Consider the following 25,420-nt stretch of genomic DNA (forward strand, 5'->3'; position numbering starts at 1 on the left):
AACCCAAATTTTATTATTGACAACAAAAATCTATACTATCAGAAAACAAACGTTTGGTGTGGTATATTAAATGATAAATTACTAGGTCCATTTTTTTTCGGAGGAGTTTGAATGGTGACAGGTACTTGAACTTTTTGGAAGCTGAAATAGGAGAAGAAAAATTAAAATTTCTATGTTTTTTACCACTTTTATCTTTATAAAAGTGGTAAAAAACATAGAAATTTTCATTTCTCTTTTCATTATGATTTCTTACCACGTAGTAACGGCTACATCCATCAATTTATTGGAATAGGAGAGTTTTTGGATGATATGGTATTAGAAGAACGGCAAAAGTTATGGTTCCAACATGATGGATGTCCTGCCCATTCTACTAGAAATGTTTCTCAGTAGCTGAATAGAACATTTCGTAATAAATGGTTGGGACGAAATACCGATCTTCGATGCCCTCCTCGTTCTCCAGACCTTACACCTCTAGATTATTTCTTATGGGGATACTTAAAACAAAAAGTCTACAGAGATTGCCCCTTTAATAATGTTGATGAGCTTGAAACTTCAATACGAGTTCATTGTAGAAATATTCCCGCTACATTAAACGAATTTTGTGAGCATCGATGCATCGAAAGAAAAGGTGGACATACAGAGACGCTTCGATAATTTTTATTGTTAGCATCTGTTATTAAGTTACTTAATGTATTTTTCTGTACTATCGCTTATTGGTTCTTTGTTGTTCATGGCTATCCGCGATAGATTTTGACAGTTTATTCATATGAATATTATACTTAGAGAAGTATTTGCCTCGTTGAAAAGAGTATTTGTTTTATTCTAGAGTTCTGTTAAATATCGTTACAACAAACATGAAGTTGACGGTCACCTAAAAAAATACAAATCCAAGTAAATTTTACAAATACACTTTAATTTGATAAAACATACTCCAAACTGATTTGATTGTGGCTACTTCAAATACATATTAAATCAAAATAGTAAAAATATGTATCATACGGGGGTAATTCAAAATTTTCCAAAAGAAATAAAAATTCGAAAAGCAGGCCATGACTTCGTATCTGAACATAACTTTCAATTCTAAGCAATTTTTCTCTCCAACATATTTCTATATTTTTTGACATAAGGGTACTTTACTCTTGAATTAACTTTATATTTTTTGGCCTATCCTGTATGGTGTTTGTCATAAAGCCGTTTCAGGTACATTTGGTATAGTTTTGGAACATGCACCCACTTTTGTCAGGAATAAAATTTTCTGAGAAATCGATAATAAAAAAGTTTTCCATTTGTTGTACACTTAGTGGACCACACTGTATATACACATAAGTAAAGTTACAAATTTAATTTTTCGAAATTGAATCTTCGTTTTTCACGTCACAGAAAAAAAAAGTGTATTATACACGGGAAAAATAATAGAATTTTAGCTCTCGGTTTTTTGTCTCCCTCCGCTCCGCGTGGCTCCCCCTGCGGTCAACAACTACCCCTACAATTTTTTTCAATGTTATGGGGGGTGGGTCGAGTGATACATCATTTGAAATGCCTTTTGTCCCTCTATTACTTCTGTAGTTTTTTCGAAATTGGTTCATTCGTTATTGAGAAACTAAATGTTGAATGTGGAGTTTAGTTTCTGATGTGGTGGTGGACGGACGTGCCGAAAGCGACCGTCCACAAAGAAGGCACGCGGACGCCATTGTTGAGGACGAAACTCAGTTTGTGTTGTGAATGTCTGCCGTCATAGAACGTGCCATCATTAAATTAATCATTTTTGTAAACAGTCTATAAGTGTTGAAGAAAAACAGCACTCCCATTCATGCCGGTTGGAGGCTGGGGTGGACCGGATGTCCACGTGGGAGTGTTATAGTAGATGTACATAACTCCTGTCCCCATTCACGCCGGTTGGAGGCCGGGATGGACCGGATGTCCACGTGGAGACAGGATTTTACCAAATAAATATGTTATTTATGTGTAAAAAGTCTGGAAGTCTCTAAAAAATATTAAGTGTTTTTTTATATAATAAAAAATTTAGACAAAAAAGGGGTGGCAGCATTGCTGCGTGCAAGACAGCTGCGCCTTCCCCGAATCGAGCTGGCTAAATGCGCCTATCTGGAAGCAAAGGCCAAGAACTTTGAGTGAAGTGAAGTGAAATGTTGAATGTTTTATTTAAGAAGAAACAGAAAATTCGCTATCGTTCATTTTATTGGGGAAATCAACAAAAGTAATATAAATGACAGCACAAATGGATAATCGACAATCTATGAGACAACAAGCTAGAGCGTCTGGTCTATCAGCTACTAGTGCTTTTCGGATTTTTAAAGCCTACATATTCCATCTTTTCAAAATAAGGCTAATTTAGGAATTAAACGAAGATGATCCTGATTTTTGACTACAGTTTTGTGAGGTGTTCAGCGAGAAATCGACCAATGATCCAAATCTATTATACAATGCATGTTTTTCAGATGAAAGTTTTTTCATGTTGAATGATGAAGTGAATAGACATAATTGTTATTCCTGGAGCGATGTGAATCCTCATTTGGTGATGGAAATACATTCACAAACTGCACAAAAATTGAATATCTGGGCTGGAATTCTTGGGAATTATATTATTGGACCATTCTTTTTTGAAAATAACCTCAATGGAGACACTAACTGAAATCTATTACAAGACTGTGTAGATTCAATTATTACACAAATTTTAGAAAATAATGACAATTTATTAGAAAATGAAATAAAATTCTAGCAGGATAGTGCACCCCCACATTTTGATGTTCGAGTGAGACCAGTTTTGGACGAACGTTATCCAATGCGTTGGATCGGCAGAAGGGGTCCAGTGGAGTGTCCAGCTAGATCACCTGATCTCACACCGATTGACGTCTTTCTGTGTGGACACCTGAAGTCGAAAGTGTAATCTACTGAGCCTATAAAACTAAGCTAGAATTGTTGGAAAATGCCGATTGCTGACTCCGGACATCTTGAATAATGTACGGAACGTTTTCGAAAATAGACTGTATTATTATATGGAACTAGATGAAGGTTATCTTGAACAATTCATCTGTTGATTTTGTTTCAACTGATATTATTTGTTATTGATTTCCTCATTAAAATGAACGACAGCAAATTTTCTGTTTTTGCTTAAATAAAACGTTCATCATTTAATTTATCAATTTCATCAATCAGTTTCATTGGTTATTTCGACACACATGACTAGAAATAGACAGATTTGATAGGATAATTTTTTTGGCAAAAAATTTTCATTCAAATTCTTCAGTTTTTACATCAGATAACTCTTTGAGAATAATATTTTCGCAACCATTTTGGCTTGATTCATACTAGATTGCCCAGGACTGCTGTTTGAAAATTGCAAGGAGTTAAGAAAAAGTAATAACTTCAAAGTAACCCATGATATGTCACAATTACATCAAAAATTCAAATGAAGTGAAATTCAAAAGTCGTTAGAAAACACAATTGTGCACAATAGGACATTATTCGCCGACAAATAGTAAAAATATATTTTTCAAGGGGTATTGTATTTGATTCAAACTAGCGTCCCGATTTCAAAATCTGAAAATGAGTATTCACTCACCAAATTCTTCCAAATGTTGTTTAGGCCCTATTCCAGAAAGCATGAGAATTTGTGGCGAATTCAGAGAACCAGCGGATAAAATAACTTCCTTACTAGCAAAAGCAAAATGATTTTTTCCATTTTTAATATACTCAACACCGTAAGCAGTTTTACTTTCTTCATCTACGAGTACTCTAGAAACTCGAGATCGTGTTTGAATTTTCAGATTAGGTCTCTTACGAACTGGTCTCAGGAACGATTTTTCGGCACTGCATCTTCTTCCATCCCGTGTACTTGACTGAATGTAGGACACCTAGAAATGACATCATTTATTGAATCATCCATACCTACATATAATTGAAATGTATCTGATTCTTTTCTATACAAAAAAGATATTTGAGAAAAACTTTTACTGGTGATATTTATTAACGCAATAAAACCCACAACAGTGATTTCTAAAATTTGTATCTCCTCTTCTGTATGTCTATGCGTTTGAGAGCGGTTATCTCAACAGTCAAGGTCCTATCTCAAGAACCACATCGAGGTTCCAATCCACGACCAACCCGAAGACCACCACTAACACCCCGAGGGTCGAGGATTTTTCGCGGGTCTTAAGGGTGGTCTGTCTCGTAGGTACTCTCGTTGAAGTGGAAACGATTTGAATTTTCACTGTGCGCGCGGCAGATTTCGATTGATCCACTGGGTCATTACAGAAAGTGGAGGAGTGGGAGTGGGCAGTTGAGGTGCCATCCCTACTTTTTTTAGTTTTTATGTTTTCTGAAGTTCCTAGAACTTTATTTTACAAAGAAGTAACTTGTTCGAATCTGAAATTCAGACTCATTTCCATTATTAAATCTGAAATTCGTTCTTTCGTGTAACGTAATGTTCATGTGACAGCAGTTCGTTTAGAAGGACATTTTCTTTCAGATTGTATTTGGAAGTAACTCCTATGCATGATGTACACGTCTTTGTAAAGCATTTATCTTAAATTTAATTGTTTTTTTAGTTCCAGAAGTCCTCACTTTTTATGTATACCTGAAGATGAAAAAATGGAAGGCCAAGATGCTTTGTTCTTATTGATTTTCCTGGGTATTTTCATTTTGCAAGTGTTGGCTTAGTTACCTATATAGATTGATAACTCGGCAAATCTTTGTCCAATTTTGAAATCAATAAATGTGAAATGATCTTTGAAGATTGCTTTCCTGTAATGAAAATATTGAAGGTGCTGACCAGTTATGCACTTGCTTCGTTTTGATGGGGCAAGTGAGTTAGTTGCAACAATAATTTTCAAATTCGGAAAAGTGCTATTCATTTGAAAATAGAGAATTTGGAGGTATCCTGAGTAGAAGTGAATATCGACCCAGTATCAATGACTGATTTCTGAAGTCAAGTTGAAATTGAACTTTGCAAATAACACCACGCACTTGCCTTACTTCACCTTGTGGGGTCCTTGACTTGTTGGTTGAAATGGGTGAAATATGTTGGATTCGAAATTTTGTAAAAAACCAGTTTGTTGATTGTAGAATCAAATATTTCTTTGTGAAATTTTTCCAGGAAAAATGTCTGCTTCGAGAAAAAGTACACATACTAATAACTTGATCAGAGATGCGGCGTTTCGCTGAACAGTAGTTTCATCAGTCGAACTGGTACATTAAACTATTCTACAATGCATTTTATATAACATTAGATACAGAACTTGATTAGTTCATTATGGGAATTCCAGAAAAACAGGTAGATTTTGAAAAAAGTGGTTACCATACACAATATTAATTGTAGATAGTAGTAAAGATTTATTTTCCCAAGAAACATACAATGCTCATAGCAGGAAAAATAAACAATAATTCAAAAACTAACTAGAACATAACTAAGTAGGAACAGATCACCAAAAGATAAATCATAACTGATATATAATTTTAAAAGCAATTATAAAGTGAACCTCAGATACCTATATAATGAATTATTTTCAGAAAAATTTTATGATCCACAGTATCCAATTCTTTCTTTTGGTCTAATGAAATAACTCCACATTTTTTGTTTGAATCTAAATCTAGCTAGAATTGGATTATGGCCTCTAATACTGCAGATTCGGTGTCACAATTTTTTCGAAATCCGTAGTGCCCATCATATAATAATTGTGTCTTCTCAAGATATTCAACCAATCTAGAATGTGTTGATTTCTCAATAATTTCAGATGAAACTAATAAAAACTGAAATTGGTCTACAATGATTTTACTTTGGCAATTTTGGCAAAATAAATTCAAACAATTCAAATAAATTCAACAAGTGATTCCTGATGCTCAATTTCGGTGGAACCAGAAGTGACAGGAAAGAAGAATATGTGGAAACTCTCTTCTTCACATATCACGAAGGTGTTTGAAAAATAAACACAAACTTTTATCCAGCCACAACGGCATGTCACGTATGATTTAAAAATAGTTAATAATAACAACAAAAAAGTAACGCACTATCATGAACATAAACATTGAAAAATAAAAAAGCACGTTCAATGAGAAGGCTGACACTCAGACTCATCGACATTTTTTTTAATGTTTGCAGTATAATTTGATGCAGCCATTCAAATACAATTATCCAAATGTTCATCTGTAAGTCGATTGAGATATTTGTTCTTGATAAACTTCATATTGGAAAAAGAAGATTCACACAAATAGGTTGAACTGAATAATGCGCTACTAAAGCCATTTCATTGAAATCCTTAAAACGATTTTTGAAGTTATTCTTCAGGGTAGAATTTATTTCTACATGATATTTGTTGTCATAGGGTTTTAATGGATTTTGAGATATTTTTTCTGAAAGAATAGGAAAATGCTTGGCATCGCTGTTAATGCTTTTATATCAGAAATCATTTCCGTTAGTTCTTTGTCTCTCCCCCGAAGCTGAAAATTAAGTTCGTTCAATTTCTCTGTAATGTCCACGAGAAAACCAAAATATCTAAGCCAGATTGAATTTTCTAGTTCCGGAGTCGGTTCATCACGTTGTTTGAAAAATTGAATTATGCCAGATAGGGCATCATTAAAACGTTTCAGCACCCGTCCTCTACTTAACCATCGAATTTCAGAGTGAAGGAGTAAGTCCCCTTATTGACAGTCAACTTCATCGGCCAAGGTTCTGAAGAATCTTCTTTGTAACGCTTGAGCTCTAATCTTGTTCACAATTTTTACCACCAGTTTCATAACGTTGTTCAGTTTCAGGAAATTTCCACATAATGCTTGCTGATGGGTAATGCAGTGGTAACAGAGAAATTGCGGAAAAGTTTCATCTTTACGACATAACGCCACCAGACCCTTATCACAACCCACCATAGCTGGAGAGCCATCGGTTGTCAAGCCTACCATTTTCGATATTGGAATTTTCTCGGAAGAAATAATATTTTTTAAATGAGAAAACAAATCATGTCCAGTAGTGTGTACTTTCAGTGGAATGAACTTCAAAAGATCTTCTTTAATCGTAAAATCACTAAAAACCATCCTGACGAACAGGGCCATCTGGGCAGTGTTAACGACATCTGTTGATTCATCCAGTTGAAGTGAAAAATAAACACAGTTATCTAAGTCAGTTCTTAACAGTAAAAAAATATCATTGCTCATTACTTATACACGTCTCATCACTGTATTAGCAGAAAATTACATACATTTTATAGCTGAAACTATCTCGTCTTTATTTCTAAAGTTGGCAAATAACGAATCAGCAGCTTCTAAAAACGCCTGTTTTATCATTTCCCCGTCTTCATATGGTTTCTTTTTTTGTGCAGTTATCTGGGACACATGGTACGATGCTTCAGTTGCAGCCTTATTTTTGTCGACTGTTCTTAAAAATATTGATTGTTGTCCAATTAACTGCTTTTTTTAACTGTTTCAGTTTCTCCTTTCTGGCGGCAGAATGTAGTGGGAATGATTTTTCAAAATTAGAATGTACAGTTTTATGATGTCTCTCAATATTTCTTTTTTTAGCAACGGAGACCGAAGTATTACATAACAAACACACATTTTTATCTTTAACTTCTGTAAAAAAGTATTGTTCTTCCCATTCCGAATGAAAGTGGTATGTCTTTACCTTCTTACAACTGCTTGCCATGATATTATTTTTGTTGTTCTCTACTAACCCATCCGCTGGACGTTGGTTACGCGTTCAGTTTTAAACTAAGCGCAATGTCGCCGCGCCGTGCGTATTTATCCCGTTCAAAGCAATCCAGATCGTTCTCGAACACTAACGCGCTGGTCCGGCTGGTCGGTTCTAGCCGATTCTAGCTTGATGGCGTCAGCGGCAGATCGCTCACCGCAACGTTGCCGCTGTTTATGTTCAATATTATGACAATTAGATTTTTTGTAGAATTTTCGGAAGCTTCTCTGATTTTTGCAGTTTGTATTTTTTAAATTGAAATCGTTGTGAGACCTACCAGAATTGCCTCCGCGAGCTACCGGTAGCTCGCGATCGACAGGTTGGCGACAAGACTTTCGATTAACGTATCGATTTTTTTTCTTCTGCACACAACTCACCCAAAGTAAATTGAATGGCCGTATCTTACTAGCGAATTGTGATTGCTTGATTCATCATGTTATTAAATTCACGTCCTTCGTTAAATTTGTTGAGCAATCTGAAACTAGGATACAAAGATTCGTTCTTTGCGATAATCTGATCAAATACATTATTTTCTATATAATTAGTTGTGTAAAAATAGCAATTCCAATTATATGCAAGTAAATGGTTATATATTCGAAAAAAAGTTGTCAGAAGAACAACTATAACAATCTTTGTTGAATGAAAATTAATTAGTGTAAACTTACTCCCAATTGATGTTTTCCATTGTAGTCCACGTATGGGTGTCCTGCCTCTTGAGCTGCTTTTATAAACACCTCTGCGAGTTTTGTGCGATATGGGACATCACTCACCGTCAAATAACCACCAGTATTGTGAAATTCCTCATCTTGGATTTCCAGATGAGCATCTTCAGATTTGAGAAAATAAGGAAGCATGTCCTGGTAAGACCATCCCGGATTCCCCATTGCGGCCCATTTATCGTAATCCAGCGGATTACCTCTGACGTGTATCATGAAATTAATTACTGAACTTCCACCAAGAGCGAAACCATGAGGCCATTGCATTTTACCTTCAGAGCAACCTGTTGAAGTTGACAAAGAATTGATAGCAAGGGCCAATAGTTAAATTCAGCTCAAACAGCAGATTTTACTTATTCATTTCAGTCAGAAACAACTTAATGAGATTCGGATAAAAATATTCAATTGAAAGAAATTTCGACGAGCTTTCTAGAAGTGATATAATCGACCAATCTTGAGAAAGCACAAGAGTGGAAAAGATGAAATAATTCAGTACATTTTGATTGGTGAATACAACTTTCACAAATGTGAAAGTAACGTAAAACAAATAAATTCACTACAAAAAAAAGCAAATGACGTACTGGCCGCTGGAACCATTTTTTCTTATTAAAAAAATATAAAATACTACTCACCTTTGCAAAATCCATCTTGTTTCTCTGATTTGTACCCCCAATTGTATTTAGAAAACTCTAAATATGTACCAAAAAATGGAATATCTGTTATATGGTTGGCCTCTCCTCCTGCCTCAAGTAAGAGGATATTCCACTCTGGTACCTCAGATAATCTGTTTGCCAAAACTGAACCTGTTGGTCCCGACCCCACTATGATGAAATCGTAAGTTGTATTCTCTCCTAATGAAAAAGATTTGAATTCATTTCTTTCATATATTCTAATGTCATATTTAGTAAAAGTTTTTTCTGGATATGTTTTAAAAATGATAGACAGCATCATAATGATGTTTCCATATTCAGATTGTTTCGTGGACAAATTTCCGATGTTTTATACTTCAGAAGTCGAATGAAAAAACTGAACTGGAAAATAAAACAAGTCGCAGAAATGGAAGTATATATATAATACTACTTGGCACACTCATTGCTCAGTCTACACTTGGTGTATACTAAGCACTAGGCACAATCGTCTTCGGGTGATGACTCGAAGATGATGTATAGCGAAACACGATTTTTTATTTATCCTTTGTTTGAATATTGATTTATTCTGGCTTTGAGCGTGACTCCTTTTCTTTTACTTATAGGAAAATGACTGAGAGTTTTATTGACATTTTTACATTTTTATTTATTTTTGACAAAAGTGACAGTAGTGCATGACAAGCATATGACATCTCAGCATTACCACCTTATATTTTATGTTGTCTTAAAAAACGGTAGACACTGTTTAACTTTTAACACACTCCCTCAACAGAAAATATATGAACATAAAAAAAATTACAAATAAGCAATTACACTCCTTGAAAATAAGGAATGATTAGACATACAATAATGATAGAATATATAGGTAGGAGCATCAACAATGCAACATATTGAATAATGAATGCAAAAAAAAGAGTAAATATTTCACTAAAAATACGACAAACAATTGGCACAAAAAAAAGCACATATGTGTACAGTTTTATAGGGCACATGAGAGTACAGTTTCAAGAACACATTAGCTGTTCCCTGAGAAAGGCAAATTTGATAGCTTCAAGAGGTTTTGTTAGGATGTCAGCTACATTTTGATCTGTAGGACAATAAGTGATCTTAAACCATCCTTTCTTAAATTCGTCTTTTATAAGATGATACTTTACATCTATATAAATGCATTTTCTTGTAAGCTGATTGGCCTTGATCATCTTGATACAGCTTGTGTTGTCTACATGGAGAACAACATTGATCTTGTGTTCGAGCAATTCTTCAAGGACGGAGTTTACATATTTCATCTCCTTACAGCATTGAGCCGCTGCAATGTATTCAGCTTCAGTAGATGATTGTGCAACAAGGGATTGCTTCCGTGAGCACCAGGCAATTGGTCCATTTGCATATTTCATTAAATAACCGGTGGTACTCTTTCCATCCTTTTTATCTCCTCCATGGCTTGAGTCGCAGTAAACCTCCAGGGTGTATTTATTTTTATTTTTGTTTGAGTACAATATACCATTTATTATAGTTCCTTTCAGATATCTGATGGTTTTTTTTGACATTTGAGACATCATGTCTTTTAGGATTTTTGCGAATGCAATATCAGGACGGGTTTTACATGATAGATAAATCATACTTCCGACTGCAGATTGGTATGGAAAACTTGATTCATCATTCTTCGTTTCCTCATGGGTGTAGTCTTGATGTACTATAGGAGTATTTTTCTCCTTTGTGTATCCATCCAAATTATACTTTGCAATAACTTCTTGACAGTATTGTTCTTGATTGATGAATATTCCATCTTCTCTTTGGCTAATTTGGATACCCAAGTAATTCTTTGGTTCAAGGTTGACTGTAGTTTCAAACAACTTCTGCATCTTGGACAGCAATTTCTTCATTTCGTTTGGATCTTCAGCTATCACGAGACCGTCATCCACATGAATGGCAACAAATAGTTTCTCTCCTGAAGTAGATTTGAAGACACACTGATCAGTCAATAGCTGTTTCAGCCCTTCTTGTTTAAGGAATTCAGTGAGCCGTTTGAACCATTGCTGTGGTGCTTGTTTGAGTCCATAGATAGCTTTTCTTAATTTGCAGATTTTTCCTTGAACATTGTATCCTTCAGGCAGATGCATATAAATTTCTTGTTGCAGATCCCCGTAGAGGAAAGCTGATTTTACATCAAAGGTGCACATTTGTAAATTTTCAGAGGCTGCAATGGCCAGGAGCATTCGAAGAGAATTTGCTTGTACAACAGAGCTGTAGATTTCTTGATAGTCGAGATTCTTCTTCTGCTGACATCCTCTTGCCACCAATCTGGCTCTGTAGCGACCATCTGACTTGATTCTAAAAACCCAGCGACTGGTCAAAATTTCTTTACCCACAGCACAGTTAGAATCCACTAGTTCCCAAGTTTCATTTTTTTGCAGGCAGTCTTGTTCTTCTTTAATAGCAGTCTTCCATTTTTCTTTATCATGACTCTTCATACAGTCTTTGTAGGTAATAGATTCTTCTGCTAACATAACATAATCTTCATATTTCTTTGGTAATCTGACTTGTCTATGAGGTCTTTGGTTAAGTGGAACATTTTCAGGTACTTCATTTTCCTCCTCTTCAGACTCAGTTTCTTCATCACTTGAATCTTGATCTTCTTCATCTGCCATAACTGATTCATTTACAATTGGATCTTCCTGATGATTTTCTTTATCTTCTGGGTGATCTTCTGGTTCTTCGTCAGCTTGGGCTAGTTCATCATCTTTGGATAAATTCATAAAATTTTCAATCTTGATAGCTGATGGTACAGGATTTTCCACTTCTTTTATACCAATTACAACGATATCATGAGATGGATAAATCTTTCTTTCAGCTTCATCCCAGATCCTATATTCATTAGATGTGTATCCTACCAGAATACCTCGTTTTCCTCGACATTCGGTTTTCTTCAGGAGTCCAACCTTCTTGGCATATAATTGTGAGCCATACACTTGAAGATGAGAGAGATCTGGTTTTTGATGAGTCCACATTTCAATAGGAGTGGTATCGATGGTTGAAGATGGTGATCTGTTGTGAAGGTATGCTGCTGTTTCTATGGCTGTACCCCATAGATAATCTGGCAGATGAGCATGATGAAGCAGTGCTCTCATTTTATTGCATAGAGTGTAGTTCATCCTTTCCGCCGTTCCATTTAGTTCTGGAGTGTGAGGTATGGTATAGTCCAGATGAATACCTTTTTCTTTGCACCAAGCCTTGAAGTTGTTGGAGCGGTATTCTCCACCATTGTCCAGTCTGATTTTGGATACTTTCAAATTGTGGTGATTTTCAGATGCAGCAATGTATTCCTTAAGTAGATCTTCCACTTCATCTTTTGTTTCCATTAGAAAGACTTGCACAACATGGGTAAAGTCATCAATAATGGTCATAAAATAATTCTTGTTATCATATGTGGGTGGAGTGATTTTCCCACATACATCCGTATGAATGATTTGGAGTGGCCTTTCTGCCCTTTTACGTTTTGTGTTGAACGGTTTTCTTATAAGATTGGCACAGGCACATGTCTCACATACAGTTTCAAATTTGCAATTGTTTAGTGAGCATGGCACTCCCTCACACAGACTTGGAATTTTCTTCATTGACTCAAAATTGATATGACCCAATTTTTGATGCCATTTCATTTGTTCTTCTTGGACAGTGAGTAAGGATTGACAATATGATTTAGCACTGAGGTCAACCACAAATAGACCATTTGAGGTTTTATGCCCTCGCATAACTTCTTTGCCATTTTTGAAGATGGTCACACCTTCTTTCTTGAATATCACCTCACCATTGTTTTCGGTGATTGCATTTACTGACAGTAAGTTCTTGGAAAGTTGAGGCACATAGGACACTTCTTGCAGTGTTACTGCATCTGCTTCGATAGTTCCCAACAATGTTGCACTCAGACCTTCACCTTTCTTGGCACTTGAGATTTTCAGTTGTGACTCTTGTGCATTTATCAGCAAATGATGTTCATTTGTAAGATGAGTGGTACACCCACTATCCACAACAAAGAGAATGTTGCTTGACTTTTCATTATATAGGGATTCATTCATTGGCGCTTCTTGATCAACAGTTTCAGCGAAAAAGGCAGCTTTCTCATTTTTCTTTTGGTGTGCATTTTTGTAAAAACAGTCTTCTGATGCATGATTGTTTCTTCCACAAAAGATGCATTTGACATTTGAACTTGCAGAGCTTGTACTTGGTTGTCCAGTTTTATTTTTCTTTTTGAAGCATTCATCTTCATTATGATTATTGCGACGACAAGTCTTGCAATATTTCTTGTGTGGGCACTGTGGTCTTTTATGGCCATCTTCACCACATTTATGACATACTATTTTATCCCCATTTTTATTTTTACATTTGTTCTTCGCTTTACCTTCAGCATTAAAAGCTGCTGCTGTTGAGTCAAGTTTGGTTGTCTTCCAATATTCCTCTTCAGAGCAGAGACGTGCCACCAGGTTGTCAACACTTTTATTTACTTGTGGTGTTGATTCCCAGGCACTTATAAAGGAATGATAATGTTCAGGTAGTGAAGCAAGAATCTTTGTAACCAACATTTCTTCGGTTACTTGTTCTTTGAATTGTGAAAGCTTGAAGACTATGTACTTAAGATGACTGATATTATCCATGGTAGTCTTCGCTTTGTCGAACTTGTATGAATGGAATTCTAGCAAGAGCTTTTGCTTTTGATGGGTAGTGTCCCTTCTATAAATGCTTACCAATGTGTTATACATTTCTTTTGATGTACTGCATGCCATAATGTGAGACAAAATGGACTTGTCCAGAGTTCGCACAATGATATATTGGGCTTCATTATCCTTGGCAATCCAGGCATTTCTGGCCTTGACTTGATCTGGCTTTGTTTCATCAGCATCAGGCTTAGTTTCAGTTCCAGATACAATACCCCACTGTTGCTTTGCCTTAAATAAAATGGTAATAGAGAAATTCCATATTTCAAAGGTGTCTTGTCCATTCAATATTTGGATATTGCTCAATTCATGCTCTTTGGTCGTCATTTTTTGGGTTAGCACACCGGCACTCAGATGACCGTGAACACTTTTAAAGAATCACCAGAATACTTCCACTAGGGTTACATTCACAACACTCGAGGCAGCTGGGCCCATAACCTGTTTGAATATTGATTTATTCTGGCTTTGAGCGTGACTCCTTTTCTTTTACTTATAGGAAAATGACTGAGAGTTTTATTGACATTTTTACATTTTTATTTATTTTTGACAAAAGTGACAGTAGTGCATGACAAGCATATGACATCTCAGCATTACCACCTTATATTTTATGTTGTCTTAAAAAACGGTAGACACTGTTTAACTTTTAACATCCTTGTATTTTATTTCATTGTAATTTCAGTTTTTGCTTAATATAATTGTTATTTTCCAGTTAATATTTTTAATTTTGCATAGATTCTTTCAGGGATTTCAAGTCAATTTATATCATATTATACAATGGAAGTCCAATCTAATGAAATACCACACCATCTGATCTTCTAATTGATGCAGAGTTATTTAATAGTTTACTTTGTGTTGGTGAGCTTTCTCTAGGCAAGGGTCGACCAACATTGCAGAAAACTTGTCTAGGTTGGATAGTTACAGGTTCTGTACAGCTCAGCAAATATAGTAATTCACCTGTCGAATGCAATTTGGCATTCATAGACATTCAGTCACAACTGGAAAAGTCTGACAGGTAGAAGATTCCCCAAGTTTAGGGAATGTTTTTTCAGTTGAAGAACAAGAGTGTGAATAAATATTTTTTCAAACTACTGGGAGATGCGAAAATGGCAAGTTCATTGTTTCCGTTATAAACCAGTTCTTGAAGTTACAAAAAAGACTAGTGAAAAATTCTAGATCACGAGAAATGTATGTAGACTTCATGAGCGCATATTTGAAAATGGGACATGTCTGTTTGTCGCGAATCATCAGTCGATCAAATTGTATATCACTCACCATATATGAAGTTTCAGACGAGGACAGAGAAACAACCGAGTTGACGATTGTCAATGGTCATTCAAAACAGAGACAGGGTATTCTTTGAATTATATTCAATTCATTGGACTAAAATTGGACCCTTTTATAAAAAGGATCATTTGATGTTTTCTATTGATTTTTCGAAACATTCCAATAGAACCACTGACAGGTCAATTTTATCTGATGTATCCAGAATTTTTGATCCCTTGGGCTTAGTAGGTACGTGCGTAGCTTGGCAGTGAAGAAACTCACGAGGAGTGTTTTTTCAACAATTTGAGAATTCAGAGGCATGTCATATGTGATATTGTGAAGTTGAGGGGAATTTCAAACTGGCTACTAGTATTCAGTTCAATGAAATTATCTATGGCCAGATTCTACAAATGTAACAGGGTTGATTGGTCAGTCACCTAAAGCATTGCAAACATTCGTAAGTAACAGATTCAGATTCATCTTGTGCGGAAAATTGATATCATGTACCTTCCTAGGATAACCCAGCAGACCTCCTGTCTAGGGGTATGCATCCTATAAACATAATTTGTAAGAAATGGTGGAAAGGCCCGGAATGGTCGCACTCAATGAATCGAATTGGCCTGAATAATATTGGCCTGAATCAGATGTGAATTAATCAGTACATGAACTGAGAGATTAAACAAAACTTTGCCATCATGTCAACATGAATGATGATGTAGTAGACTTCAATCCATTCAGTGATTTGAGCAGACTCAAAAGAACCATATCCTACTGTTTCAAATGGTTATATAAAGTTAAAAATGGTAACAATTTATACACGAATATCTTAGTTGTTGATCATTTTAATCATGCAAGGACTGCACTCATTGTGATTCCACAAAGGAATTCTTTCAGAAATGAAATTCTAGAATTTAATAAGAAAAAACAATTTTCCAATAAAGTATAGCTAAAACTGAATCCTTTGATTGATGACCAAGGATTCTTTTTTAATTTTCCAGGGACTCTACAGCATGAAAAAAGTCAATTAAACTAAAATATAGAAATTCACAATATGAATAATTATATATATATACACACATAAAAGAGTAAAAATTTGAAAATATCAAACAGAAGTATGAAAAATATGAACAGTTGAGTTTAAATACTAATACTATTCAATATGGGAGTTGAGAATATAAATACATAACAATATAAAATTTGAAATGAAACTGAAAATATGACAATTGAAAATCGTACAATCGAAACTAATGCAGTCAAGTGCAGTCAGTTATATTTCCAAATCAGCCTGGAAGTACTCATTGAGGGAATAAAATGTATTGTCATGTAACAGTTTTTTAACATTTTTTTTGAAAGAATGCAGGTTTGATAGCTGTTCAAGAGAGATAGGTAGTTTGTTGAATAACTTGATGCTTTCGTCAATTTATGGTGGGGAACAATAAAATTATAGTTAGATCTTAACTTATATCCTGTGGCGAGCCATAGCTTATTTCTTGATTCAAAATTATCAATATGAGTTTTGACGTAAACAACACAGTTGAATATATATAGTGAAATAATGGTTATAATATCCAAATAACTGAGCGAAGATTAAATAAAGGGTGTTCCTTAAACACATGCTAATATTTGAGGAGGTAATTGTTAGACCTATTTTAAGGAAAAAACGTCCTATAGACGTATGTCCTAAACGCCCTAACTTTTGAGATACAGGGTGGCAAAGTTTTCAAAAATAATCGGTTTTTTAATAATAACTGAGATAATTTTGTAGACATCTTTGGCATATTTGGTACATATGTTCCATGCCTCAAGGCGCATTTTCCGATGTACAATTTTCTTAATTTTCTCTGCCAGTGGCGTACGTACGAGTTTTGAAATGTATATTTTTGGCGAAAAAAATACTACGCCACTGCTTTATCTTGACTTAAAAATTATTTTTAAAATCTCCATATATTTTTGAGCACATTTGATTTGCTGGGTTTTCTTTGTCCGACGCATGGTTTTCGCTCAAAAATTTAAAAATCGCTTTACTTAAGGATAAATTCCTTAAAAATCTGATGCGGTATCGTGCATCGACTGAAAGCAAACTAAGAGAACAGATTTGTTGCAAAATAATTGAGGATCTAAAAGGTATTTGTTTGTTGTCAGATGCAGTGTTCTCAATTAAAATTACGTCATAACGCAGCACCGTTTAATAATTTTTGAAAACATAAATTTAGTTATCCTGGAATAAATGACGTGTAGCAGAATTTATTTACTGCACCTCTTGGAAATATGGAGTTTGTCGATATGTGATTTCTTTTAAAGATTAAAAGCAGAAAAAACAGCGTACCCACCATAGCAATAAAAAACGAATTCTCTGTATGTACAAACGTCAGTAGCTAATATTGATGTTGGTTTAAAGTAAGGTGTTGGTGTCAGAAACTGTCAGCGCGTTTTGATTGATTTTGAAGTGTTATTGAAGTTATTTTGGTAGTCCGCTGTTTTTCTGAATATCAGTAAATATGGTAAATTATACGAATGCGGAAATGGTGCAAATGCATTACGTATATGGCCTTGCCGATGGTAATGCAACAGAAGCCAGGCGCATTTATCAGGAAAGATATCCCTAATCGTGCCTTACCAGATAGCCGAACCTTTTCAAATATTCATCGTCGACTTGGGGGAACTGGTAGTTTCAAGAAAGGGACTCCGGAAGGTAGACCTCGAGTAGTAAGAACTCCTGAAATTGAGGAAGCGGTGCTGCAAGAAATTGAGGAACATCCTGAGACGAGTACGAGGAAGATCGCTAGAACTCTAGATATTTGTCATCAAATTGTTTGGCGTATTTTGGTTGATTTTTTGTTATACCCATACCATATTTCAAGAGTGCAGACATTACTCCCCAGAGATTTTCCACAGCGTGTGAACTTCAGTCAGTGGTATCTACAAAGTATTGCACTAAATCCGCAGTTTAAGACACAAATTTTGTTCACAGACGAAGCAAATTTTTCTCGGAATGCCATTCAAAATTTCCATAACAATCATGTGTGGGCTGAAGAAAATCCTCATGCAATAACCGAAACTCATTTCCAACACCAATTTTCGGTTAATGTATGGGCTGGAATTATAGGTGATCATCTAATAGGCCCATTTTTTCTACAAGGACGCCTTGATGGTCGTTCTTATTTATACTTTCTCGAAGAAGACTTACCTGGGTTATTGGAAGATGTGCCACTTGCGTTAAGGAATCGAATATGGTACATGCACGATGGCGCCCCTGCTCATTTCAGTGTAATTGTCCGAAACCATTCAAATACAGTTTATCCTAATCGTTGGATAGGTCGCGGAGGACCTCAGCAATGGCCAGCAAGATCCCCCGATCTCAACAGTTCAGATTTTTTTTATGGGGTCACCTTAAAACTCTTGTGTATAAAACTCCCGTTAATACTTTAGAAGATTTAAGAGAGCGAATAGTTGCCTCGTGTGAAACTATACGAAATACGCCGGGAATATTTGAACGGGTGCGTAATTCCATGCGTAGAAGGGCGGAAGCATGCATACTAAGTGCAGGTGGCCACTTCCAACAATTTTTATAATCAGTTTTGGTATTATTACTAATTAACAAATTTGTGCTATTCGTTTAGACCTACTGTCACAAAATAAAATAAAACTCGTTTTTGTGAAAAATTTATTTTTTAGCAGATTATGTTTTCAAATATTATTAGGGAATTGGTAATGCGTTATGAAGCAATTTTCAGATTCTCATTCATTTTAGAATTGATCTAATTTCTTAATTTGGTTTCTGTCGATTTTTATTCTTTTGAGTGAAAATCATGCGTCGGACAAAGAAATACCAGGAGATCAAATTTTCTCAAAAATTAATGAGGATTTTAAAAATGATTTTATTTTGAAAAGAAAGCATTGGCGTAGTACTTTTTCCCCAAAAATATTCAATGCGAAACCCGTAGGGATGCCACTGTTTGAAAAAATACAAATTTGTGTACATCAGAAAATGCACCTTGAGGCATGGAACATATGTACCAAATATGCCAAAGAGGTCTACAAAATTATCTCAGTTATTATTAAAAAACTGATTATTTTTGAAAACTTTGCCACCCTGTATCTCAAAAGTTAAGGCGTTTAGGACATACGTCCATAGGAAGTTTTTTTCTTGAAATGGGTCTAAGAATTACCTCCTTAAATATTAGCATGTGTTTAAGGAACACCCTGTATAAGCATAGTAATATAAGGTTTGCTCAGGGTGGAGGGTAGATTGCCATACTCTAATAAACACCCCATTCTATTGTCGGCTAATCATAGGTTAAATATATTACTCTTTGAATACGAACATAAACGATTATTGCATTGTGGTCCACAGCTACTACTGGGTACAATACGAGAAAGTTATTGAGTGACTGAAGAAAATAATCTTGCTAGGAAAATAACACACAATTGTGTATTATGTTTTCGAGCAAACTCTACGCCATTTGATCAAACTATGGGAATTATGTCTAAAGCTAGAGTGGCACCTTATTTTCCTTTCTGAACTACTCATGTTGATTATGCTGGGCCACATTTGAGGACGACAAAATCAATACATTCAGAAGCAGTATCTGATTTGACCACAGAAGCATTATTTGTATTTTTTCGTAGATTTGTGTCCCGAAGAGAAAAAACAGCAAACGTTTTCTCTGATAATGAAACATATTTCATTGGGGTCAACACGGAACTGAAGCCATCAGGTGAACTTCTTCAGAATCAATTAAATTCTTTGAATTTAACATTTTCGAACGATAGTATTTCATTCCAGCTAACTGTCTTAATTTTGGAGGTTTGTGGAAAGCTAGAGTTTGTTCCTGTAAACATCAGTTTTAAAGAGTACAGGGTTCAGCTCCACTGATTTTTGAAGGTTTTTTAACTTTACTTTCGCAAATAGAGGCAGTTCTCAACTCTCGACCATTATTCTCATTATCCTCGAATCCAATTAATTTGAATGTCCTTACCCCATCCCTTTTCTTGATTGAACGACGCCTTACTACGTTACCAGATCCTGATCTGAGAGATATTCCCATGAATCGTCTATCCAAATTCCAACATATCCAGATGCTGTTGTAACATTTTTGGTATAGATGATCCAAAGAATATTTAATGAAACTTCAGCAAAAGAATAAAGGATGAAGGAGAAGAATAACCTTAAAATTGGTCAGTTGGTCCTCATCAAAGGGGACAATTTAGCCCCTCTGCATTGGCGTTCAGGAAGAGTAACTGCAGTTTTTACCGGACCTGATGAGAAGATTCGTGTTTTAACAGAAAAAACTCAAAATGATGAGTTGAAACGTGCCGTATCAAAAATGCCGTTTCATTGAGTGATACTGCCTGAACTGTGTTGATTTTGTTTTGAAATGAACTTTCAAGGTGGGGGTAATGTTCAAGCTTTGTTTGATGTTTAAAGTAATTTCTTTCAGACTGAACACACAGTATTCTATTAATTTTACAAGAAATTTATATAGTTGCTGAGATACAATAATAATAATTCAATGATTTTGATGTATTGTCAATAAATAAACAACTACTGAAATTAAATTTGATAATTCGTATATTTGGAAGTCGAAACCGTAAGATCATACCAACTAAGTGAAAACCACGATTATGTTACTCTAAAATTATATTTAATGAACAGTCTCATATTGAATAACATTGCTATGAATTTTATCAAGTTCTTACCATCATTTCTCATTTGAGGATAGAGGGGATGAGGCAGCGGTCCACTTTCCGTCAAATTCAACAAAAAGCTCACCATATTTCCTATCACTGGATGATTTCCTCTGATGATTGGTACAAGAGCAATCATCATTACTAGTTGGAACAAACATGATTGCTATAAAAAATTTAATAAAACCAATTAATCCAACAAAAGGATCAATCAATCAATGAACTAAATAGAAAAATGTATTTTGAAATGTTCTGTTACTACTGTTACTATTAAATCTATTCAATTGTTTAGCAAAATATTACAAACATGCCATTTGATATTTGACAATTGGATTTAGATATGTTCAAAAATTATGTTCATAACTGAGAATTGTAAATAGTTCTCTTTTCAGTTGTCACAATTGAATTTAAAAAACGGAGCAGATCTGCTTCTGCACAGAAAACCTTTTCATAGAATAATGTTTACTGTACATACAGGGTGGTCCATCAGTGTGAGGAAGTACAGTATCTTGCCTATAATGGTAAGTATGTTTAGGTAAAAGTTATTTGGTTTACTTTGTTGCATATTATAAGAATATTTTGGAACATAGAGAGTATTTTTTTGAAGCGTGGCAATACAAATCACCATTTTTTTGAAAGGACCCCCCTGTAAATTTTTACACCGTTGAACTGAGCAAAATGTTAAATTGCGACTGAAAGTTAAATTTCTTAAATAGGAGATTTTATACAGAGCCAATAACTTGTCAAACTTCGAATATCAAAAACATGATTTTTCCAAAATGAAATGTCTAGTATGTTATGTCACCATTTTCTAGAACTATTATATTCCTGCGAATTTGGATGAGATGAAATAGTCTTTGAAACTGACCGTTTTTGTGAAATTTACAATTCAATTTTCAATTTGTCAAAAATTGTGTTTCTATTTACGTATAGGCCACCTAGGATTTTAACACTCAACACTGTTATTGGAAATCAACATAATTGCAAATTCAAGCTTAAAATTGAAAATCGGTTGGGAAATGTCTGGAAAACATGTTTTCGTTGAAGTATTCGGGACCAGGAAGCCGAGTGGTTAGAAATATCGCTTTTCAATCATTCTATCGACTGCAGAATCTTTTAGCGACTGCAGAATCTTTTTTATGAGAGAAAGTGCTAGGAATCGCACGTTGAAACGGAATACCTCGTTAATCCTTGGCTCGCACAAGTTTCGACTTCTGAGGGTTGTCGTTCATAAGGGGCATCTGGTGTACGGAAAAAGCTTTTTTTTTCAGTTTTCAATTTATGAGAGTAAATAATTGAAACGATAACAAAAAAAATATTAATTCATAACAACTACTCAAAGTGACTATCGGCTCCTTCCAAGTAATAATGTTTTGGTTTTTGAATTTTTCATCAACTCGCCTCAACATGCTGACTGGAATATTTTGGAATATGTCCTTAATTCTTCTTTTCATATCCCCCTTTGTAAATGGGGGTGTCCTATGAACTTGATCCTCAACATAGCCCCACATAAACAACTCCCTTTTGTCAAATTTCGTGAACGAGGTGGCCACTTAAAAGGCCTCTTCTACCGATCAATCTTCTGGGAAATGTAGTGTCTAAATAATTATTGACGGGAACATGTGATGCACTGTTTGGAACCTTGGAGTAGTAACGAACTGAATATTTTTTCCAACACCAAACCGTTATTTCAACACCTGGGTACGTGTTTAGATCACCAAGTGATCATCTTCAAGAGGAAGATTGAACTCAGCCTAATTTTTGTTGCGTACTTACGGTACAAGAGACATAACATCCTTTGTGTAATAATCGCATGATGCAACTTTCTTATAACATATAGAAATGATCGTCAACCTCCTAAATATTTTTTAATGTTGGGAGTATCCATAGTACAGGTTAGTCAGAATGAGAAACTCCGTTTTATTATTTGTTTTATCATTTGAACGAATTGATTTCGTAAATTCACCGGTATGTGACCATCCATTTTTGCATAATGATTATTTTGACAAACCCAGCCTCAAATTTCAATACTACGGTTAAATGAGAGTCCAAAATAATACTTGCCAAAAACTGAATAGCTACTTAATTTGTTAAATTTAATGTTGGAGTATCATTATTAAAGTCATTTCATCAAGATTAAAAAATAAATAAAGTACCATTCTGATCATTCCCATATTGGTTTCAATTCAAGAGCCACCGGTAGATAGCTGTTTCGACCTGTTGGGCATCGTCATATGGTATACCTCAGTTCAATCTAAGGAGCTCATTGGAAATATTTATCAATTCTCTATAAAAATGTATTCAACGTTTATTTTCATATCTTCAATATTTCACAGTTATATTCAAATGTTAATTTTTTAGTTAACAAATCGAGTGGTTCATGCATCTTTCGTAGCACATAATATTTGAAATTACAATGAAAAATAAAAAAACTTCTTTGGAAGTTTGAAATGTATGTTTGTTTTGGTAACTTTCAGCAATTAAAAAAAATATATCGCGATTGGGAAATTGTTTAGCTCAAAAACAATAAAATTATCAATGAAAAATGTTGAATTCTAGAGGAATGTCAATTATGAATTACAAAATAAAAAAATTTTTTCAAATAATTATTCAAACATCTGAAATGTAAAAAAAACAATTATTAACAATTATAAATTGTTATGAAGACAACAAGGTTATAAGAAAATCAAATACTAACATAGTCTATTTATGAACAAATGGAGCTGAAAATTCACCGATCGTTTTCATTTGATACAAAAACAGGAATATGATGATGCATATAAAAATGAAATTCATAACAACAGGTCGATTATTAATTTTTTCTTACTATAAAATATTATAATAAACAGAATATTATAATATTTCAAACTTTCATAACGTGATCTTATTGAGTACACTGATAAAAACAGCTTCACGAGGCGAAAATATTTTAAAATTTTTTGTGGTCTTCAATAAAGACGCAAGTCAGGTAAAATAATGTTACTTAAAAATTAACTAGCTTTTTAAATAATTCACTTTGATATTTGTCCAACGAGAATCAATTTTTATACTATTCAAAATATACAAAAAGTTTTATAAATTTAAAATTTATCATTCAATGTTGAGAAAAATATATTTTTTGTGAGGTACTCGCTTCAAATGCCGCGCCGCATCCCCAAATTCACCATCGGAGGCCTATTTTCGATAGAGATGAAGTATAAGGAGTCGTAACTTTTTTTTATAAATTTCCTTCTCTTCGGGGATTTTTTTAATTTCTCAATAATCAATTTCTCAAAAGTGAAATTGATTATGATGGACTGCAGCATTCAAATTTGTTGTTCCATTCATTCACATTCAGAAGAGGCGTTATTTTATAAAATATTTTAAAATTATGTAAAGATTATAATTTATTGAAATGAATATTTGGATAGCTATTCAGAAGCGCAGATATTACGAAATCTATCAGTTTGTACTCGACACTTTTCAAGCCAGATGGAAGTATTGCAAAGGTTGTTAATTGAAGATATATCTAATAAAAATTTTAGTGTCTACGTACCTTCATGCTGAAAGTTTACTCAAATATGTATGGAAAATACAGTTTTTGAAGCATGAAAACATCTGCTAATATCTATAATTGTATCACTCGATTCATACAAAGGTTCTTTAATAACCAAATTGTGTTTTGTTAACAAATTAAAGTTTTCAAACTTCTGACTTATCAGTATCAACAGCAAGCACCTAATTGTGAATTTTACACGTTTCTTGATAAGTAATATGTCATAATACCAAATCGTTTCAAATGAGTACTAATATGAACACGTTCACTGAGCGTTCCCCTCTATCTGAATATAATTGAAATGCCACAAAAATAACAAATGAAAATATTGATGAAGATTCTACAGTTTATTTTCATCTTTGTTTTAGAGTCTAATACATAACAACCTAATTTTGCACTAGTTTTCCTGAGATATTCTTCAATATTTTATTTTTTCAACAAAAATTTTCCCCAAAGACCTTTTGTGGTTCTAGCAAAATAAGAAGTTTTTAGACTCGATTATTGGTTTTTGGTGTAAGGCACAAGGTTTGACGAAAAAACTAATGTTTACTTCTAATTTGTGTGTTATAGTCTCCTCACAAAACGTGATCAACTCTGTTTTCCCAAGAAATGGTTTAGAATGTTCAGATACAGTACATTCCATTCAAAACGAGTCACCCTAAATGACTCTTGGTACAATGATTTCCAGGAAAAATTTAAAAATATTTCAAGAATTGTATCCAGGGAGAAATATTTTGACATCGCACCCCTAGAGCATGTTACCAATTTTTTTAAATGGATTATCCTATTTTGTTTCGCATTATCAGATGCTCCATAGCGAGAAAATTTCAACAAAGTATAAAATATATGGTCTGAAGCTCATGGTTCGAGAGCTACAAATTATTTGAGTTGAAAACGAGCCACCCTGAATAACTTTTGAAACAATGATTTGCAGAAAAAAAAAAAAAACAGGTCAACAATTATACAGGAGGCCACATTTTGGAATATCTCATACGCTTTAGACTTCAGATGATCCCATAGAAAGAAATCTACAGGAGTGAGATCCGGAGACCTCTGTGGCCATTCTGTAGGACCTCTTCAGCCATCCAGAGACCAGGAAAACGATCATCCAAAAATGGTGGCACTGGAGCTGCATAATCGATAAAAAAGAGACTATGATGTGGTCA

General features: G+C 34.5%; 1 protein-coding gene across 1 annotated transcript in view; it reads right to left on the bottom strand.

Annotated features, from left to right (window-relative positions):
- Positions 1–24,416, bottom strand: part of LOC111505248 (glucose dehydrogenase [FAD, quinone]) — a 52,872-nt gene extending 28,456 nt beyond the window's left edge. The window contains exons 1-5 of the mRNA XM_074178990.1: positions 24,255–24,416; positions 20,732–20,885; positions 9,045–9,263; positions 8,362–8,696; positions 3,581–3,872 (exon numbers count right to left, since the gene is read on the bottom strand). Of these exons, the coding sequence (XP_074035091.1) occupies positions 3,581–3,872; positions 8,362–8,696; positions 9,045–9,263; positions 20,732–20,885; positions 24,255–24,260 (1,006 nt within the window). The 5' untranslated portion in view covers positions 24,261–24,416. The remainder of the gene's footprint in view (positions 1–3,580; positions 3,873–8,361; positions 8,697–9,044; positions 9,264–20,731; positions 20,886–24,254) is intronic.
- Positions 24,417–25,420: the final 1,004 nt, after the last annotated feature.

Source organism: Leptinotarsa decemlineata, unplaced genomic scaffold (genome assembly GCF_025532065.1).
Source record: "Leptinotarsa decemlineata unplaced genomic scaffold, Ldec_3_MD MMD2_tig00004307_RagTag_RagTag, whole genome shotgun sequence".
NCBI lineage: Eukaryota > Metazoa > Arthropoda > Insecta > Coleoptera > Chrysomelidae > Leptinotarsa > Leptinotarsa decemlineata.